Source organism: Taudactylus pleione, unplaced genomic scaffold, assembly GCF_031769625.1.
Source record: "Taudactylus pleione unplaced genomic scaffold, aTauple2 ptg000707l, whole genome shotgun sequence".
NCBI classification, from domain to species: Eukaryota; Metazoa; Chordata; class Amphibia; order Anura; family Myobatrachidae; genus Taudactylus; species Taudactylus pleione.
The window spans coordinates 1,118,571-1,139,230 of record NW_028285109.1 but is presented as its reverse complement, the minus strand read 5'-3'; the positions used below and the strand labels follow the sequence as shown (position 1 = coordinate 1,139,230).

Below are 20,660 nucleotides of genomic sequence, written 5' to 3'. Positions count from 1 at the left end.
CCCCCCCCCGCTGCCGGGGTTATACTGTATTCGCGGGGGGGGCAGATAGATCGCCGGGGACCGGGAGGCTTGCCTACCTTTCCGGGAGGCCGGGAGCGGCACCCGAATTTTGGGAGGCTCCTGACCAAATCGGGAGGGTAGGCAAGTATGAATCAGGGGCATCTTAAGAGAGGAGGGGGCCTGTTTGCACTCCCGTGTGGGGCCCCCTCCTCTCTCCCCGGTGGCCGGCAGCCGACTGATGCGGCTGGCCAGTCACCAGTGCATTAGTAGAATGCGCTGCACCCACTCTATGGAATAACCTACCTCGCACAATAAGACTTTCTTCTAGTCTCCAATCCTTCAAGCGTTCCCTGAAAACTCACCTCTTCAGGCAAGCTTATCAGATTCCAGAACCTACCATATAACCTTCATAGCTTCCATATCTAATTACATCCCCTTTTACGGTCCACACACAATCTCACACATCGTCTTTCTCTCACATCCTCATGACATTTGGTCGATATTCCTGTGTGACTGGATCATGCAGCCAACCAAGAAACTGTGGATTCTGGCTGGACCAAAATGCAATATATAGCACCTATCCTTGTGTATCAATGCCTATTTCCCTATAGATTGTAAGCTTGCGAGCAGGGCCTTCCTACCTATATATCTGTTTGTTATTACACAGTTTTGTTCTGTTAATGTTCCAATTGTAAAGCGCAACGGAATATGCTGCGCTATATAAAAAACTGTAATAAATAAATAATAAAAAATAAAATCAGGGCACTAGAGTGTGCCCGGAGTCTACTGCGCATGCACAGAACACCGAAAAAATGGCCACGGCGGCCATTTTTCCGGTGTTCTGAGCAGCGCTGACACCCGCGCGGGACCACGGACAGGTAGGTTTAAACTAATATGGGTGCAGGGTGTACGGTGCGGGACCCCTCTGTACCCGGGGGCCCATGTGCCCCGCACACACTGCACCCATTATAGATACGCCACTGAATATAATGCTGTCCAGTATTTGTGGGCTACATGCAATTTTTCCTGCATGCAAAAAAATAAATGCATTTGAACCCTTTGCACTGCAACATGGTTTGTTCCAGGAGCAAATTGCTCCTTATTTGTTCCTCTGGCTGACTCTGAATCATGTCGTTAATGAGCAGTTTGGGCAGATAGGAAGCTTTGTTAAACTAGTTGCATGGATGTACAAGCAGAGGTCGCATAAGGGTCAAAGTTTCGTCAAAATCAGAAAATAGAATTAAATGCGCACACTGTGAAATTAAGAGACGTAACCGCAGACCCTGCGTTGGCTTGGGGGCGCGGTGGCTTGGAGGCTGCAGATTCCATGTGGACTAGCTGTACGCAGGAATCTGCTGAAAACGTCCCTACAAAAAATGGCCGCCGCCTAGGAGGAGACAGATGCTAGAGGTCCTAGTGGATAGCGTTACCTGGAAGTGACAGGAACACTATTGCCGCCGGGAGAAGATGCAGAAAGTTGCATCTTCTCCCATGAAACCCTTGACAATGAGCATGAAACCCCTGGCAACGAGCATGGAACCAAGAGTATGAAACCCCTGGCATTGAGCATGAGATCCCTGGCAACAAGCATGGGACCCCTGACAGCCAGTAATTTAAAAGTAATTAGAAGCCTTACTGTGGGGCATAAAATGGTGTTACGGGCAAAATTGTATGTGGCATAATGTGTAATGGGCATTACAGTGTGTGGTGTAATGGGCTTTACGGTGTGTGGCATATTGTGTAATGGGTATTACGATGTGTGGCGTAATGTGTAATGGAAATTATGGTGTGTGGCGTAATATGCAATGGGCATTATGGTGTGTGGCATATTGAGCAATGGGCATTATGGTGTGTGGCATAATGTGTAATGGGCATTACTGTGTGGGGAATAATGTGCCATGGGCATTATGGTGTGGGGAATAATGTGTCATGGCATTACGGTGTGTGGCATAATGTGTAATGGGCTTTATGGTGTGTTGTGTGTTGCGCATTATAGAGTGTGGCATAATGTGTAATGGGCATTATAGTGTGTGGAATAATGTAATGGGCATTAAGGTGTGTGGCATATCGTGCATTGGGCATTACGGTTTGTGGCATATTGTGTATTGGGCAGTATGGTGTGTGGAATAATGTGTAATGGGCATTACGGTGTGTGGCATAGTGTGTACGAGGCATTACTATAAGAAAGAAAAATGAAAAATAATGTCAACTGTCTATGGGGGGTGGGGGCACATATTTAACTTTTTGCATTGGGAGCCAAACTTGCCTAGAAACGGCCCTGTATTAGTTTTACCAAAATGCCAAGGGGGGGGACTTTTTTGGCAGGTGGGAGCAAAATTTATAGTTACGCAACTGCTGAAATTCATTTAAAGTTAGTAGCAAATCTAGCTAAAGCGTGCAGATTTGCACATGTGTAGCGATGGAAGCAGTGCAAATGCAATTTTTATGAATTTTTTGCATGCTTGCAAATACAATATCAGGGAGCTTTATTTTATCAATGCGATTTAGAATTGAGCTATATCATGTTCCCTTCTAGCTGTATGGGGTCCATTTATCAATAAATATTTGTGGCTTATTCCCCAAAAATAACCATAATATTTAGTATTCCCCGATTGTATGACAGAGGGACTGCAGCAGATATCTCCGAAACCTGCTGCGATCTCTCCATTCCCACTGACAACCACAACCCCCATAGATTTCAATGGAGGATGCAATGCTGCCATAATTAATAACCTCTGGAATGCGATGCATTCCGGAGATTGGCCCCTGCAGCTACCGCCATCTGAAGATGGTGGTAGCCAGCTGTAGCCTATGGGCTACACATCGCATAATTAGTGAGGAGCCCCTGTCCCTGCGGGTGCTTTTTTGTTACATTCAGCCGATCATGGGCATTAATATCGCGTCCATAATGCATTGCAAATGTGATCATTAATAAATGGGCCCCTATATCTGTCAACTGTTTCTCCCACAGCAACACAAACATGGTTTTGTCAAGGAGCAATTATGTTCTTTCTACAAGGATTAACTGCTACCTGTAAACAGCGCCCTCTGAAGGCCTTGGCATACCTGTATTTAGATGTGGGGCCAGGAGGACAGAATGAGGCATGCGTTTATGAGGTGCTCTCACTTCTCACTGACTCTTAGCTTTTTCATCTTATTTTAGCATTTACATTGAATGTCGTAAGAGATTATGGGCTCTATTTACTAAGCAGTGTTAGGAGACAGAGTGAAAAGTGATAAGGTGCCAGCCAATCAGCTCCCAACTGCCATCTCTCAGGCTGTGTTTGAAAAATTACAGTTGGGAGCTGATTGGCTGGCACCTTATCACTTCCTTATCACTTTTCACTCTGTCTCCTAACACTGCTTAGTAAATAGACCCCTATAATTGATATTTAATTACTGGATAATGAATTTCCTTTTGTGAAATTTGAGCATATTAGAACAAAGTCACTGTTAGTATGGTATGCCTGGATGACTACTGTTATAGGGTGTGCAGCTCCCCAGTAAAAACAACTACCAGCAGTAAGCCTGGAAGCGCTTTCTGCTAGCTGCACACCATACTATCAGTATCGGGGGGAGGTGTTTTCTCCCCCTGATACTGCCAGTCCAGACTTCTAAAGGGAAGCCACTTTGGTGTCTATCATGCCAGCGTTACCTTCTGGGGGCTGTACGCTATGCAGTCCCTACAAGCCGGGTTTTGTGCACATTTACAGGGTTTTTTCTCTTCAGCTGTTAGATTGTTTTGTGCATATGCATTGGAAATTATGTTTTGCTAAAACTGTTATTTTGTTTTCCTGTGTATTATTTTCTTTTTTAAATGAGAGGAAAGCTGACACATCTTATTGTGGCACACTGATATCTCTGACAGGCAGCACATGGAAAGGGCCGGATGCATGGCTGGCAGTGTGATGTCTAGCTAAGGTTACATTACAGTAATGGAGGAAGGCAGTAATGAAGTATAGACGCTCTAGGTACTGATCAAACACACTATATGACATAATATGAGGTATATTATCTTTGACACTCTGGTATGGAAGAAATACATACTAACATAACCACAATTATTAAAGGTATCAGTGGCTAACTAGGGTAAGGATATCAACACTCGTACATTATATGTAGACCTGCCATCCTGGAGATACACAGGGAAGGTCTTGGCAGGGTATCAGGGTGGGCAGGAAAGGGTGACGTGATTCACAACACCACTGCGGCAAATACAAGATAGAGTCATTGCGTATCGGTGGGCGGATTGTGACAATGTGGTACACATAACAGCAGGCCTCCAATACTATGCAATAATTGGTTATACAATATAAGTTCATCATTACACTGACTGACCCGACCCACAGTTCTCCTTACATCCAGAAGAATTACAGACTTTCTTATCAGCAGTTCTTGAGGACATCCAGACACCAGGGAGCCTCCCTACTTCCGGCATAGTATGAATGTGTACAGGGGCAAATGCTGGATTCAGAAGATATGGCCACAACCTTCCACCTCTCCCCCTCCAAAAAAAGCATAATTGCACCTTGCGCTGCAAATCAGCAGCTGACCCAGGCACTTGCAACAAGCCCAGGCACTGCAGGGGATCATGTGCACTATAGTGAACCAGCATTTCAAATTATTAGAGAGGTAAATGGGATGGGATGGTGGGCAACTGGAAGCCCCCTATGTGTGCATAATGCACCCTTATTGTAAAATACTGTAGCAAGCCAAGTGCTTTTATTTGGGTACAGTACTTCAAGGTTATTTTTGTTATTCTAATATTTCATACTGGTGTGGGCTCATTATTGCTTACAAAATGATTTGTACATTTTGACAAAGAAAGTAGTTTATTATTTTATTACCATTTAATTTATTTTATTATTTGTGTACCGATTTTTTTTTTTTTTTGTATTTGTATTATATATTGTATTTCTTAAAAAAAAAAAAAAACAGTAAAACTGTCACTTTGTCAAACACCTGTGTCTTGGGAGATGATGTTGTGACAGGTTGCTGCTTAAGGGATTGTTGGGGGCACTTTATTGAAGACTACCTGTATCACACAGCATATATTTATCAGTGTGGGTGGAATGACAATTAAATGCCTCAGGCATTATAAACAATGGTATTTTTCACAAATGGAACATCTAGGTCAGTATATTGCATTTGTTATTATTAGTATATATTTATATATTATATATAAAGAAAAAAACTTGACCCCTCCTCACTCTCCAATTACTGACCCATTTCTCTTCTCCCTTTTATCTCTAAAATACTTGAGTGGCTTGTCTACAACCATCTCACCTGACAACTCTATACTTGATCCTCTCCAATCTAGCTTCCGCCCCCTCCACTCCACTAAAACTGCAGTGGCCAAAGTCACCAACGATCTTCTCTTGGCCAAGTCCAGGAGCCACTTCTTCCTCCTTATCCTCTTGGACCTCTCTGCTGCCTTTGACACCATGGATCACCCTCTCCTACTGCGCACCCTTCAGACCATGGGCTTCTCTGACACTGTCCTTTCTTGGTTCAACTACTACCTGACCGACCACTCCTTCTCTCCTCTACCTCTGGTTCCACCTCCCCCCCTATCAATTCCTCCTGTGGGTGACCCCCAGGGTTCTGTCCTTGGCCTTCTACTCTTTTCTCTGTACACCTCTTCGCTGGGTGAACTTATCAGTTCCTTTGGCCTCCAGTATCACCTCTATGCTGTTGACACTAAACTATACATCTCCTCTCCTGATCTCTGCCCTTCCCTTCTCTCTCAGGGGTCTAGTTGCCTCTCTACCATCTCCTCCTGGATGTCCATCCAAGCGCTTTCTCAAACTCAACATGGCTAAAACTGAACTCATTGTCTTCCCTCCATCTAGAGTCTCCTCCCCTCCCGACCCCTATATCATTCTCAACGACACCACCATCTCCTCTGTTCCCCCACTCTGCTGCCTGGGAGTAATTTTTAACTCTTCCCACTCCTTCAGCCCCCACATTCAATCTCTTGCCCTATCCTAACATTTCCAGCTCCGCAACATCACTCGAATCAGACTCTTCCTCTCCCAGGATGCCACCAAAACCATTGTCCACTCACTGATCATCTCTTACCTTGACTACTGCAACCTTCTCCTCACTAGACTCCCCTGCTCCCATCTGGCTTCTCTCCAATCTGTACTTAATGCTGTCACTAGACTTATCTTCCTCTCCCTCCGCTCCACATTTGCCTCCCCTCTCTGCAAAGTCCTTCACTGGCTCCCCTTCCCCTACAGAATCCTTTTCAAACCCCTAACTACCACGTACAAGGCCCTCTCCAACTCCACAGCTCCCTACATCTCCAAATTCATCTCTTTACACACTCCCTCCCAGCCCCTCCGGTCAGCCAGTGACCACAAACTTTCTCCTCTCTGGTTACCACATCTCACGCCAAAATTCAAGATTTCTCCCGAGCTGCCCCCCACCATTGGAACAATCTTCCTTGTTCCATCAGACTATCCCCCAGCCTGCATTGCTTCAAGTGGGCACTGAAAACCCACCTGTTCATAAAAGCATATCCGTCCACCACTTTTGTTTTTTCATATGAACTAGACCTGTCATTTGTGCCCACGCTGACAGCTACAGGTTTCAGCTGACGCTGTACTTTTCAATTGCACACATTGCATCAGTGGCTGTGTAGAGAGTTGTAGTGCTCTTTGTTACTGTACTGTTTTACCCTGTATTGCCTTATTATTTTGCTCTCTGTACGGCGCTGTGGAAAACTTATTATATTTTTTTTATAGTTTTTGGGGCTGATAGAAAGTCGGTTGCAAAATAGGCATAATTAATACAAAAAAAACAACATAATACCGCCCAGATACTGAGCTGTACACATCTCACCATACACATGCACATACAAACACTTACACCCATATTATTTTGCTTGCAATATACACATTCACTATAAGCCATCAGTAACATGTAAATAATCTCTCTATTACAGCAGAAACAACTCTGTTTTGTGTTAGGTAAAAAAAAAGTGTAAATGCAAACAGTATTCATGCGCTTATTCAAACTATGTATTATGTTACTTTAGAGGCTGTGTTTGAAAAATTACAGTTATGGTGCATACACATGGTCAGATTTTTCTTCAGATCTGAACGATAACGATTTAATAAATCGTTCAATTGTTCATATCTGAAGGAAAATCTGACATATCAGTCAGATGAACGATTTGAACGATGCGCGTTCCCGATGGTCAGATAACGATATCTGACATCTAATGTGTTTGCAGTCAGACTTGGACGATTCCATTCATTTTAATGCAGTCAAAAATCGTTCAAATCTTTGGTAAAATTGTTCAAATCATTCAATCGTTCATCTGACAGATCTGACAAATCTGACCGTGTGTATGCTCCATTAGAAGCGAATTGGTTGGTGCTATTTATCTTTAATTGTATCTCTCAACAAGCTTTATTAAATCTCTCCCTTAGTGTGTTTGTGGATACACACTTACAAATGGCATAAAATAGATACCCCTACCATTTAGGGGAAATTGTACCCAGCAAAATATTATAGAAAGGTGCTGCGCTTAATACAATGATGTTTACAAAATCTTTGCCTAGGCTGAAATAATTTATGGACATGCTGCATGTATAAACAGATCAGTGGATTTATTCCAAATGATAATTGATAAGAATCAGAGGGGGTCATGCTGGGGGCGTGGCGGCCAGACGGAGGCGTTCCCATGGGAACGCCTACCGTCTGAGTCCGGCCCCACTGACATCAGTAATGATGTCAGTGGGAGTGACTTTGGCTCTGATAGAGCCAAAATCACTCCTGGGCTTGCGGCAGCGAGACCCTACTGCAAGGGTCTCGTCGCAAGCCCAATGGTCTTGACCATCGCGACCATCATCATGGACGTTCGCATAAGCTGTGGGTGGTAACCCACAGCTATGCGAGCGTCCATAAGGCCGCTCCACAATTAAATAGGACGGCCCTGATTCAGAGCGAGCGTTCTGCTCAGAGCGTTCAGCTCTGAATCAGGGCCAGAATGTATTCATGTCTATTAGAAAGAAGTCATAAAAATACATTTGATTATTTCCCTACAAACATATATGAAATATAAAAAAATAAAAATAAGAATCATACTATGTGGTACTGTAAGAGAGAGTTATCCATTTCACCTGTATTGAGACCGCTGTATATGAAAAAATGTCTGAATATCTCTTTAAAAGCTCTGCAGATCTCAGTTCCAACATGTATTAGTCCAATAATGTTACAAGCCTTTTTTGATGTAGTGCTTCAAATAGTTGCAATAAAGAACTTGTCCCCTCCTCATTGCGCTCTAACGTGTTTCGCACCTATGTGGAGCGAACCAGTCAATGCAATAGCGAAGCGATCGCCCCTTAAGCACAGACGCCTCGCTAGGTTGAGTGATGGGACGAGCTTTTTGTGGGTGGTGACAGGGGTTCGTTGTTTGAAACGGGGGAGTGGTAGTGCGAATTCAGGCGATGCTCTGAAACGGCGTCTTAACTTTGTTTAGTTTCAGAGCATAATGAAGACGGAGCGTCATAGTACACGTCACATGGTTGAATTACACACTGAAGCACTCGCAGTGCTTGCGGTAGGGTATGGTCAACCACAAGTGCTGCGTTCGCGTCTGATGCTACTCGATGTTACTGATGGTTGCATACACTTCCTGGAGATGACGTGTATAAGTGGGCATCTTAATACAGGCTGGTGGGCGTCTGCATACACAGCGCAATCGTACGCTAAGACATAGTGGGCGTGCTATTGCCTTGCCGTGCGATTGCCAGATTTGCATACTTTGGCAGCTGACGGCTGCGTGCAAACTCATCTAGTGAGTGGGTCTGAAACTCTGAATCGAGCCCTGAGATCCATGGAGATTTTAAAGAGATATTCAGACTTTTTTTTATATACAGTGGTCCCAATACAGGTGAAACGGAAACAATCGCTTACCACATAGTATGATTCTTATTATTTTTTATATTTTTCATATATGTTTGTAAGGAAATAATCAAATGTATTTTTAGGATTTATTTTTAATAGACATGAATGCATTCTGATTCTTATCAATTATCATTTGGAAGAAATCCACTGATCTGTTTATACATTCTACATGTCCATAAATTATTTCAGCCTAGGCAAAGATTTTGTAAATATCATTGTATTAAGCGCAGCACCTTCCTATAAAAAAAACAATTGTGTACTAAAATCATACTGGACATTGCATGATTGCCAGTACACACTACAGCGATTAATGAACTACGGAACGATCACTCGTTCCATCCTTCACTAACATATATTTGGTTGTCAGCACGTCAACCTTGCGGCATACTTGCCTACCCTCCCGATCTGGTCAGGAGCCTCCCGAAAATCAGGTGCCGCTCCCGACCTCCCGGGAAGGCAGGCAATTCTCCCGGCTGCCGCTCACCCCTCCTATCCCCCCCGCTATAACCCCTGTAACCCCCGCAGCGGTTCACGTAATTTTGGCCCTGCCCCCTGCTGCACAATGCCTATTTTATCGGCATTGTGTAGCGGGGGCGGGGCCAAACTGGCGCGATCGCGTGACTCCACCCCCATCACGCCCACAAGTGACATCACCCGACCAGTCACACCCCCTTGTCTCAGCCACGCCCATCTCGTCATGCCGATCTGGCTGCTCCCTCCAGGAAGGAGCAGCCAGAATGTCGGCAGGTATGCCTTGCGGAATTCGCTAGCGACCGCGGGCACCTGCATATCGAGCATACACACTAAGCGATGTAGGCGATTTGTCATTATGAAACGGCAAATTGGCCCGACATCGCTCCAGTGTGTACCCAGCTTAGATGAAGCTGGATAACTGAATTTTCTGCATTTAACTCACTACCTACGCTGCCAGAATCTCATAGCTGTGGAGGATATTGATTTGTACTATATTTCCTATGGTGCCAAAAAGTACTGGATTGAGATAGTAAAGAAGCAAGGTGATGAGGAAATATATATAGCCAGAAAACCTTACAGTCTATGCCTGTACTGCACTCACCTTCAGCTGCATTAGGTGCACATCCACGTGCTTGCTCTGCGGATCCTCTTGTACAGACTGTGTGAGTCCTCTCACCCTCTCAGCTGTGCCTCTTATCCATGTATCAATCTCAGGCAGGTGCAGTATAATTTTCCAGTCAGCCGCTGTGTGGACAGGAGGTGGTCTTTCATAGCGCTGGACACAATCCTGCCCAATAGAGGGCTTTATTTCACTTGGGTCACAAGCATTAGGCTCCATGATATCTGCGTCCTGGGATCTGGTAGGTGTCAGTGTCAGACTCATGGCAGGAGGCTAGTCATACCTAAGGAACATTGAAAAAAAAATTCATTCTTCTTCATATACAGTATGTATTGCTATTAGTCTATACACTCTCCTTATAACTGATCATCCAATATACTACCTGGCTTTCATGCACAGATTATGCACAGATTATGTAGCTTGCCTTCATGAAAACATGGCAGTTGGATAAATACCCTGGATCATTCACCCCCATAATATGTTCCACTACATATGGCTACAGGTAACATATTTTATACGAAAGCCATCCAGTACATGTTTTACACTTTTAAGATTTGATCTCATGGGACACATATCACATAACAGATGTTTGTTATTTTTTATCCATCAAAAATAAAATGCAGCTATGTGTGAGTACTGACGGCCTGATTCAGCAAGGATCGCAAGTGTGATTACATACGCAGAAGGGCGATTGTTGCGTACTGCGCATGCATCACAGTGCACGTGCATGAAGGCTACACTGCGATTGTGCTGCGATTGGAGAGGCTACGCAGGACCATCGCTGAGTGATTGACCGGAAATGAGCGTTTGAATGTGGATGACAGGGGGGGTAGTCGGCGAAATGCAGACGTGCCAGTGCGTTTGAGCGCCGTTACAGGGGCGTGCATAAATCAGCCACATACGCAGCTTGAGCTATCACTGCGTGCGCCGATAGCAATTTCTGAATAAGGTCAGGGCTGCTGTAATTCTGCGTGAGGACCATTGGTACTCAATGTTACCAATGTTTGTGAAGGAGTGCAATGTATTGTGGATGTGAGATAGTGGTAGTGGGAGGCAGTGGGCGTCTCTATGCTGGCAGTGCAACGGCATTGCGATAGCAATCATTAGTATACTTTTGCAGCAGATCTGCGTGCGATACAGAGCTGTGATCGCAATAGCAATCCTTACTGAATCAGGCCCTCTGTTCATAACAATGATCAATGACGTTTGAGACAAGTCTTGCTAATGAAATACACATCATTGTTTGGTCATCAGAAAGTACGACCACGTCTATACATGACAGAGCCTCTGGCAGATCTGTCTGGAGAATACATGTTTATGGTAACACCATGCCATGGAGAAGAGAAGAGATATCGGCAATGATCTCAGAGAAGTCTGGATCATCAGTCTGGATAGGGTTATAGGCCATTCCCAGGTGATTTGAAGTCAGCTGCTCCACAGAGAGAAAATTATTTACAAATGGAGAACACTGAAGAGAGGCACAAATCTCCCCAGTAGTGGGCATTCTACTAAACTCATCCAAAGATCAGACCTTCAAATGCTGCAAGAAATAACAAAGAGCCTGATTCAGAACCGGACGCTATTTGCGCTCGCTCGTTCAGAAAAAGGGGCCGGCTATTTAAATTGAGCACTCGCTCTTTGCGGTCTGTTGACGCCTCTATGTCTGAGCGAGCGAACGAAACATGAGCTCGCTATTTTGTAAAGACACCCCCTGGCCGCTCACATCCTACATCATCTCCGCTATTTATTAGATTAATCGAGTTCATCGAAAGGCGTCTGAACTGCTCGCAGTGCTTGTGGTTGGATTTTCCTACCGCAATCATGCGAACAGTTCAGGCTAAGAAACAACCAAGTGACGTGGTCGATGACGCTGCTTTGTTAATTATGCACACCCTTAAAACGCCCGTTTTGACCGTTTGGCACGCCTGCGTTCGGATCTCCACTCCCCGTTTTCAAGCACCTTCCCCTGTTACCACCCACAAACGCCTCATCCTGTCACTCAAATTAGCAGGCACTCACTATTTTGTGAGCGCTCGATTTCCGACCGCATTGACTTGTTGGCGCATGCGCATTACGACCCATACGCATGCGCAGTTGTGCGAACATCGCTCGGAGCGAACGAGCGGCCGCTTACGAGTGGCTCTGAATCAGGCCCAAAGATCCCAGCCAAAAGTTACAACCATGGATGTACAGGCCTCTGCCAACACAGCTAAAACTCATCAATCTACCATTAGGAATAGACTGAACAAATATAACTCATGGAAGGGTAGTCAGTAGTCTCATCTCTCCAAAGGTTTGCAAAGTGTCTTCTGAATAATCACAAGACTTCTGGAACAATGGCCCTTATTCAGAGGCGGTCGCTCGGGAGCGATAGGTCACACCCAAAGTGACCAAGAATATGCAAAACGAGCGCTCAGTCGCAAAGCACATCGTAAGCGCGGAAACACCCACATCAATGAAAGCACACCTCCTATCTCTACGGCCTAATTCAGAGTCGGTCGCAGGCGGCAACCTACGCCAGCACAATTAACACCTGTTACATTGTTAACTGCCTACAAACATCGGTTGAGGCAGTAACCATCGCCAGCACTCGCAATGCTTAAGGACTACCCTTAACTCTGCTAGCAGTAGCGTAGTTCTTGCAACGAGATGACGTGTGTGATGACTCGCTCAGTAATATATGCACGCCCTTAAAACGCCCTTTTTAAGGTCAACCACGCCTGCGTGCGCACCACCACACCCCCGTTCACAAGCACCTTCGCCTGTAACCACCCACAAACGGCACAAAATATCAATCACAGCTACGGCCTCGTAGTGCCTAGTGAGCAAGAGGATTGCGGTCGGGAAGACAGGCTTGTGCATGCGCACTGCCAGGTACACGCATGCGCAGTTGAAAAAAACATCGCTAGCTACGTCCAATCGCTCCGTGCGACCACCTCTGAATGAGGTCCAATATCCTTTGGACAAACGAGACTAAAGTGGAGTTAATGCACAACACCATAGGCCATAGCAAATTGCTAATGTTTTTCAGCTGCCATGTGTCCAAGTAGTCGCAGTACATATGTCCCACAGTGTGTATGCAGAGATTCGCAGTAGCGATTGAGAGGCACGGTCAGCGGTGTCATTGACCTTCGTGACACCCAGTGTGGCTGCAAGGCAATCCTCTCGCATGCTGGAGGCACACGTGGGAAAGGGGGCGTGGCCTTATAATTCAAAGCCACGTATCCTTGTGTGTACCAATCTTGGGGCGTGACCGCATCTCACACGCCTCATTCTCGGCACACGGCCTTACCCAGCGCTTTGGTAGCTGCTGGGGGCAGCCCCCAGCCTCTCCCCTGCCTCTCTCTGCAATGTGGCTGCTCGGTAATACCATCTGACGGGGTGACACCAGAATAGCAGCTCTGTTATTTTAGTGTCGCCCCCTCGGATGGTGTCACTCGGTGCGGCCGCACCCCCCTAGTGACTCCAGTGCACCCGGTCTCAGAAATGTATTGGAAATGTTTTGGGTATTACTGGGCCGTGACGTGGCGATGGCTATTCAGATTTCAGACACACGGATGCACTGCGTTATGGGAGTGTTATAGGAGTGTTGCTGAAAGTTGTAGCATACAAAGATGCTGATCGCTCACATTGGAGGCCGTACTCTGATGGAGAAGTTGAACCTAGCATTGGGCTGGTGCAAGTTTCGATGGTGCAACTGTTAATTTGCATCTAAAGATGCACCAAGCGGAATTGTTACATCTAAATACGCGGGTAGTGGGTGTCTCAGTCCTTGCACATTCAGATACAATGCTTCATATCAATGCCTCATACCAGCCACCAGGCATGGTGATAGAGGGGAGCTTTGGGGTTGTTCACCATGGATCCTTTTTATGGGGTTTATTCATTATGTTAATTATCAGTCCCTGATAATTAACATACTAACTCGCCGCGAGCGCAGGAGCAATTCAGCATTGATCCAGCGTGAAGACAGCTGATCCAAAAATCAGCTGTCTCTGCAAGCGGCTTCACTGCTCCTTTTCCGAGCATTGAATGTTTTCACTGCACCTTACGGAGCAGTGAGACAAATGTGTATGCGTGACCTACAGGTCACGCATGCGCACAAGAGCCCCGACGTCCGGCGGAAGCGTCAGACAGGGGCGGAGGGATCTGAAAGGATCCCTCTTCGCAACCCGGGACTCCTTTTCATAGGGAAGGAGCAGGGAGCAGGAGCACTCAACATTTCAATATGGCGAATGCTCCCGCAATCAAGCTCCAAAAATATTGTATTTTTGTGGCTTGATAAATTCTGTCCCCATACTAGTGTATGGGGACAGCGGGCCATTCCACGAGAAGAAGGTAAGCAGGAGATATCTGTGATATCTCCTGCTTTACTTTCTTGATGAAAGGCCCGATAACTTAATTTCTACAATTGCATTCTACAATTGCATGTGAAAATGTTCATTTTCACCTGCTTTTGAAGAAATTAAGTAATGATGAATAGACGTCTATACCACAGCATTGTATAGGAAAATGTGAGGCCGTCTGTATGACACTGTAGCTTGGCCACAATCGGATCCTGAATCCGTACGATAAACCTATGCACAGCCGCAAATCTGCAACTGAGTAACTGGGGGGAAAAGAATGAACCCTAATAAACATTACCTGTACTATGATGGGCAGAGTTGTGCAGAAACCAGTGTCTGAAAACATCCATTTATTTACTAAATAAATAAGGGCAAAGTAACATGTGCGTTACACATTTTAATACAAAATCATTGATAATTGAAAGAGGGTGTACTTTAATTTTCACGTGACTGTGGCCCTGATTCAGAGCTGGACGCAAAGGTGATTTCCCTTGCAGGTCAAGCGATTGTTTGCCATTGCGCAAGTGTATAAGACGCACTGCACGTGCACAGTGATCGCATTGCGACTACAGACGCACAGAGGAATCCATCGCAGAGTGAGTGACAGGTTGTCAGCATTTGGGGGTGGTGACTGGATGTGGTCACAAAAACGCAGGTGTGCCTGTCCGTTTGAACACTGTTACATGGGTGTGCATAAATTAGCCACTGCGATTGCATACACAGCTCTGCGTGTCACAAGAGCTCCCAAGGCTGCGGCAGGTCAGGCCTGCCAGAAGGGTAATATGGCCACCGATGTGCGTCAATGTTACAGATATTTACACAGATAAGCGCTGTGGTACGCATGTGAGAAGGCAGAAGTGGGCGTCCTTATGCTCGGGTGCTCTTTGGAATCGTTAGCATATTTTCACAGCTGCGTTCCCTGTGGAATCGCATCTGCGATCGCAGTAGCATCCATCTCTGAATCAGGCCCTGTGTATATATGATGATTAACAGGTCACTAGGCACCTTTTATCCTATATAAAGTTTGTAACTGCTCTTTACAATTTAACCCTTCCATATCCAATTATTAATGGAAATTGGACTTGAAAACTTCTGGAGCTTATCTACTGTATATTCTTTTTGTAGGGTGGCATCTAAAACTGTACCCCAAATTCCAGATGTGGCCTAAGTTATGACTTATATAATGATAATACTATGGTTGCATCTCATTCAATAATGCATCAACAGACAAAAATGAACAGTAACACAGCTCAACAAAGTAACAAAGTGCAAACACACAGGGCAAAACCAAATCTCAAAGGATGTAGAACCCCCAATTCACACAGTGTGCTCCAGTTTTCATGATGCAACACAATTTGCCCCAGGTCCAGAGGCGTTTTAAGAGAGGAGGGGGCCCGTGTGCAGCCTCCGTTTGGGCCCCCTCCCCTCTGTCAGCGTAGTGAGCGTTGTAGATTCTGGCTTCATGCCAGAATCTACTGGGCATGCACAGGTCTCTGGGAAAGTGGCACCGCGCCTACCTTCCTGGGGACATATTTTCTGCGAATACGTAGATCACAGGGAAAAAGGCCGCCACCATTTTCCCAGCGAGCGTTTGCTGCTCTACAGAGCTGCTCTACTGCGGTGCAGCACTTCTGAATCTACAGAGAGGTAAGTATAATTTTAACTACGGGTGAAGGTTGTGTGGTGTGGCCCCCCTGGACTCAGGGGCCCGTGTACACCGCACACCTTGCACCCATTATACCACAGTGTACCCAGTTGACATTAAGGGCCTGATTCAGAGCTGAACGCTCTGACCAGAGCGCTCGCTCTGAATCAGGGCCCTCCTACCTTTTTTTGGAGCGTCCTCATGGACGCTGGCATAGCTGTTACCACCCACAGCTATAGCGAGCGTCCATGATGATGGTCGCGATGGTCTTGACCATCGCGACCATCGGGCTTGCGACGGAGACCCTGCGGTAGGGTCTGGCTGCCGCAAGCCCTGGAGTGATTTTGGCTCTATCAGAGCCAAAATCACTCCCACTGACATCACTAGTGATGTCAGTGGGGCCGGCTTGAGACGGTAGGCGTTCCCGTGGGAACGCCTCCGTCTGGCAGGCACGCCCCGGCACGCCCACCAAAGGGGGCGTGCTGTCAATCAACATCGACAGCACGCCCCCTTTGGTGTGAGACCCGGAGCGATGGAGAGCCCGTCGCTCGCCGGGTCTAACGCATGCGCACGACGGAGCTCCCTCCGTCGTGCGCATGCGCAGTGGGGGAACATCGACCCGCTTGCGAGCGTACTGCCGCTCACGAGCGGGTCTGAATGACCCCCCAAGTCACACAGTGCCACCAGTTCAGTTTATGATACATAGTGCCTCCCAATTCACATTATGTCACACAATGCCACTAATTCACATAGTGCCCTTATGTCACATTATACCACACAGTGGACCTCATTCAGACCCGGTCGCAAGTGCTGAGCGCTCGCAACCGGGGCGATGTTCACTGCGTGTGAGCAAGCCTCGGAGCGGGAGAGAAATTCTCTCGCTCCGTAGTTCACTACAAAAGGGGAGGCTGTCGATGTTGATCGACAGCTCGGCCCGTTTTGTAGGCGGGGGGCGGGGGTGTGGTTTCACAAACGGAGGCGTTCCTTAAGGAACGCCTGCCATTTTGTGGGCGGCTGCACTGACATCAGCAGTGATGTCAGTGGGGAGCTTCCTGCTCGATCAGAGCAGGAAGCTCCCTGGGGCTTGCGGTTGCCGAGACCCAACCTTAGGGTCTCATCGTAAGCCCCGATGGTCGCGATGGTCTTGACCATCGTGACCATCAACCTGGTCGGTCGCTAAAGCTGTGGGTGGTAACCCACAGCTTAGTTAGCAACAAGGAGGCGCACTTGAAAAGTCAAGTGGCCGCCCTCATTCAGAACGAGCGCTCGCTTCTTGTGACCGCCTCTGAATGAGGGCCTGTATCCACAGTTCACATTATGCTACACTGTGCTGCCATTCAGACTCAGATCACCCTACTATTTATCTCAGTGCTTTCCTATAGTCCGCTCCCCTCATCAGAAAGAATGTGTTTGGCGGACTCCTGCTTGCCGTGCTCCTCCTGTCCTGTGCCACCTTCAAGTCCTTCTTCCCCATATGCCGACTGTGAGTGGTTGTGTAAACCTCGGCCAATATGTACTAGTGAGAAAGATGTCCAGGGCCAGACCAGCTGTTGTGGCACACGTGAGGATTAGTCTAGTTATGGCACACTGGTGTCTAGGAACTAGACCCTTACGTTAGAGCCACAGGGTCCTGAGGCTGTGCAGCTAGGGAGGGCCGCACACAGGTTGTGGAGTGGTGAAAGGTGGTGTGACAGACCTGCGCCTGTATTTTGCCCACCTCTGACTTAGCTATATAAGTTATATAACCCTACAGTTATCTACATTAAGTTTTATCTGCCATGCTGTGTATCAGTTTTCCAATATGTCTACATCTTTCTGTAGTGTCCAGTATATATGAATAACTTACTTTCCTAGGCCAACTACAAAGTCATTAATAAATCGATTATAAAGAATAGAATGCAATACTGATCCATGTGGTATAATATTAATAACTGAATCCCAATCTGAATATATTTCTCTTATAATTTCCCTATGTCTTCTATCCTTAAAGCAGTTCCCTGCCCACAAACATCCCCCACAGAGACCTTACTTACACACTTAGTTTATGCATCTGATTCTTATGTGGAACAGTACAGCACAATTTCACAAAATCAATTGCACTACCAAGAACCTCATAATAAAAATTACATTTGTTAAGCATGATTTGATTGGCCCTTCTTAAAACTATACTGACACTATGTTAGAAAATTATTTTCTGCACTAAGTTTCCTCACTGTACTGCAAATGTTTAGCAATTATGAATTGGCCACGTCCCCTCCAAAAAAGGGGAAGTGACTGCTACTAGTTGGAGGTCATTTTTGTGTCATGTAGGGGTGTGTTACGTCCCCTGGGGGCATGCCTAGTACTTCCCCAGCCTCCTCCCTTAAATACACCCATGCTGTGCAGCACTGTGTGGAGTCTGTCAAAATTGGGACTAGCACTGACTATTTCAGAATAGGAGCCCTTAGGCTCCCAATTCTAACAATTCTAGGTTCAGAGTTTGTTCCCTTTTTATAGATAAGTACCACATCTGTTTTTCTGCCAGTCTTGTGGTACTAACTTGATTATGAGGTGATACATAAATGTAGGAAAATAATGGTTTATTAAGTACGGAACTCTGCACACTTGGATGGCTGCCATCTGAGCCAGGTGCTCGATATCTGTCTTAATCTTGTTAAGGCGTAACTGCATCTCACCCTTTGTTAGACCAGTAATATTTTATTAGATACACTACTATACACAGCATACAGTATATCCTCGTATTTCTTTCCTCCTTTGGGAAAATGGACAAAAAATCCCCACTGTGAAAAGATCAGCTTTCTATTTATCAGATTTTTTTTACTACTTTCTAACTTACTGACCCAATATATAATTTTTTGTGAGGAAAAAACAATTATATGAAAAGCAAATGAATGTGTGGTGTATATTTATTATTTTGGGGCAATAGAAAAGATTTTGTACTGCAGTGATAGAAGATTTTCTTATGCACAATTTAGAAAAAAAAAGTTACCAGAGGTAGCTGATGCGTTGCCCAGATCCACGACGACACTGGTTAGCAGCAATAAGAAGAGACATAGGGGCATATTCAATTAGCTGCGGGGTTGCCGCGCCGGAACTATTCAATTAGCGGGGATTCCTCGCGCAAGTTCCCATAGTTGGAATTTACCCCGTAACTCATGGAGGTGCGAGGTAAAATCAATGTAAAAAAACACCAAATCGGGCTCGCGGGGGAAAAACCCATTGATTCCGCAGTTTACATGGAATCAGTGTGTTTCTGCGCATGAGTCACGATTTTTCGGTGCAGGAAAGTCTATTTTATTGAATAGCTTTTCCCCGTGCCGCGGGGATTTTGGCCGATAATTAGTCGTGGGGTAAACAACGGGGTTAATTGAATACCTAACATATGGCCTAAATTAGAATTATACGCTATTCTCATCGCTGCAGCATCTTTGCAGCAACAACAAATATTGTAATGCTGCAGGAGGATTTTGCAGCATTAGAGTGCGCCATAGGATCACCATCGCGGGTCACAGCCATCGGCCATCTGAGTAAGCCTAAGCTTACGCAGAATGGCCTCTGAAACTGCTCATCCGGGGCCAGGAAATCTGTGACGGAAGAGCGTCTCTCACACTGGAATGGCAGCACCTCTTCCTGATCCACCAAATATTCCACAAGTCTGAATAACAAAAATAATGAAAAAGGCACCTCCTAGTGCAATACAGCAAACACCCATGCTGTGTCTAAAGCTGGCCACACATCTAAAGATTATCTGTCCAACCAGTCAACTAGTTGTTTGGTTGGAATGAAAATCTGGTAAGGTATACAATCAGCAATTTGCTCCCAAACGCTGGAAAATGGACCAAAACTGTTGTTTGAACAAATAGTTTAGATCAAACATTTAACAAACTTGTCTGAACGACCATTTTCATCTGTTTTCTGGCATTTAGGAGCAAATTGCTGATCATTATTTACTCCCATACATTACCAGATTTTCATTCCAACCAATCAACAAGTTGGCTGGTTGGATGTAAGTTGGTCTAGTGTGTGGCCAGCTTAACAAAGTGTGCAATGGCCCTGTGCCAAACATTAGATAAAATTAAGCTTATCTGAACCATATGAGGAATTCCATCAAACCTCAATCAGTTATAAGAGGACTGCAGCGATACAGATACAACTTTTCTTATGGTGCATACACACAGTACGACAGGGGGAGGATCAGATAACTATCATTATCTGATCGTCATGCATGTGTTGGATGATTATTATCGAACATCCAACACATGCTGCAAGCTCCTTACAACTATAAAGACCTGCGATTAACGATCGCGGGGCCCTATAGTAAACAGGATAACCTGGTCGATATCGACCAGGTATGCTTGTTTGCACGGACTACCGACGATGGTCGATAACGACCATACTGTATATGGCCGCTCATTGATCATCGTTTGGTCGTTTGCAGGGTTCAGAAGCTGTCAGATTTAAACGATAACAATAGGAACGTTATCGTACAAATCTGACAGCTTATCTGATCGTGTGTACGCACCATTAGATAGTTTTCCCCAAGTGAAGCTATGACAGGAGGAGCCAGAGTAGCCCATCTCTGGTGATACCTGACAATATCTATTGCCCTAGGTCTTCTTAAATATAGAGAAGTCCTATCTCTATATGATTAATAGAA

The 20,660-nt window shown here is 45.7% G+C and overlaps 1 protein-coding gene across 4 annotated transcripts in view; it reads right to left on the bottom strand.

The window, feature by feature from the left end:
* Positions 1–20,660, bottom strand: part of AKAP6 (A-kinase anchoring protein 6) — a 479,843-nt gene that overhangs the window by 393,372 nt on the left and 65,811 nt on the right. For all 4 annotated transcript variants that reach the window (XM_088456596.1, XM_088456595.1, XM_088456597.1 and 1 more), the window contains exon 2: positions 9,995–10,295. In XM_088456596.1, the coding sequence (XP_088312722.1) occupies positions 9,995–10,276 (282 nt within the window). In that variant the 5' untranslated portion in view covers positions 10,277–10,295. The remainder of the gene's footprint in view (positions 1–9,994; positions 10,296–20,660) is intronic.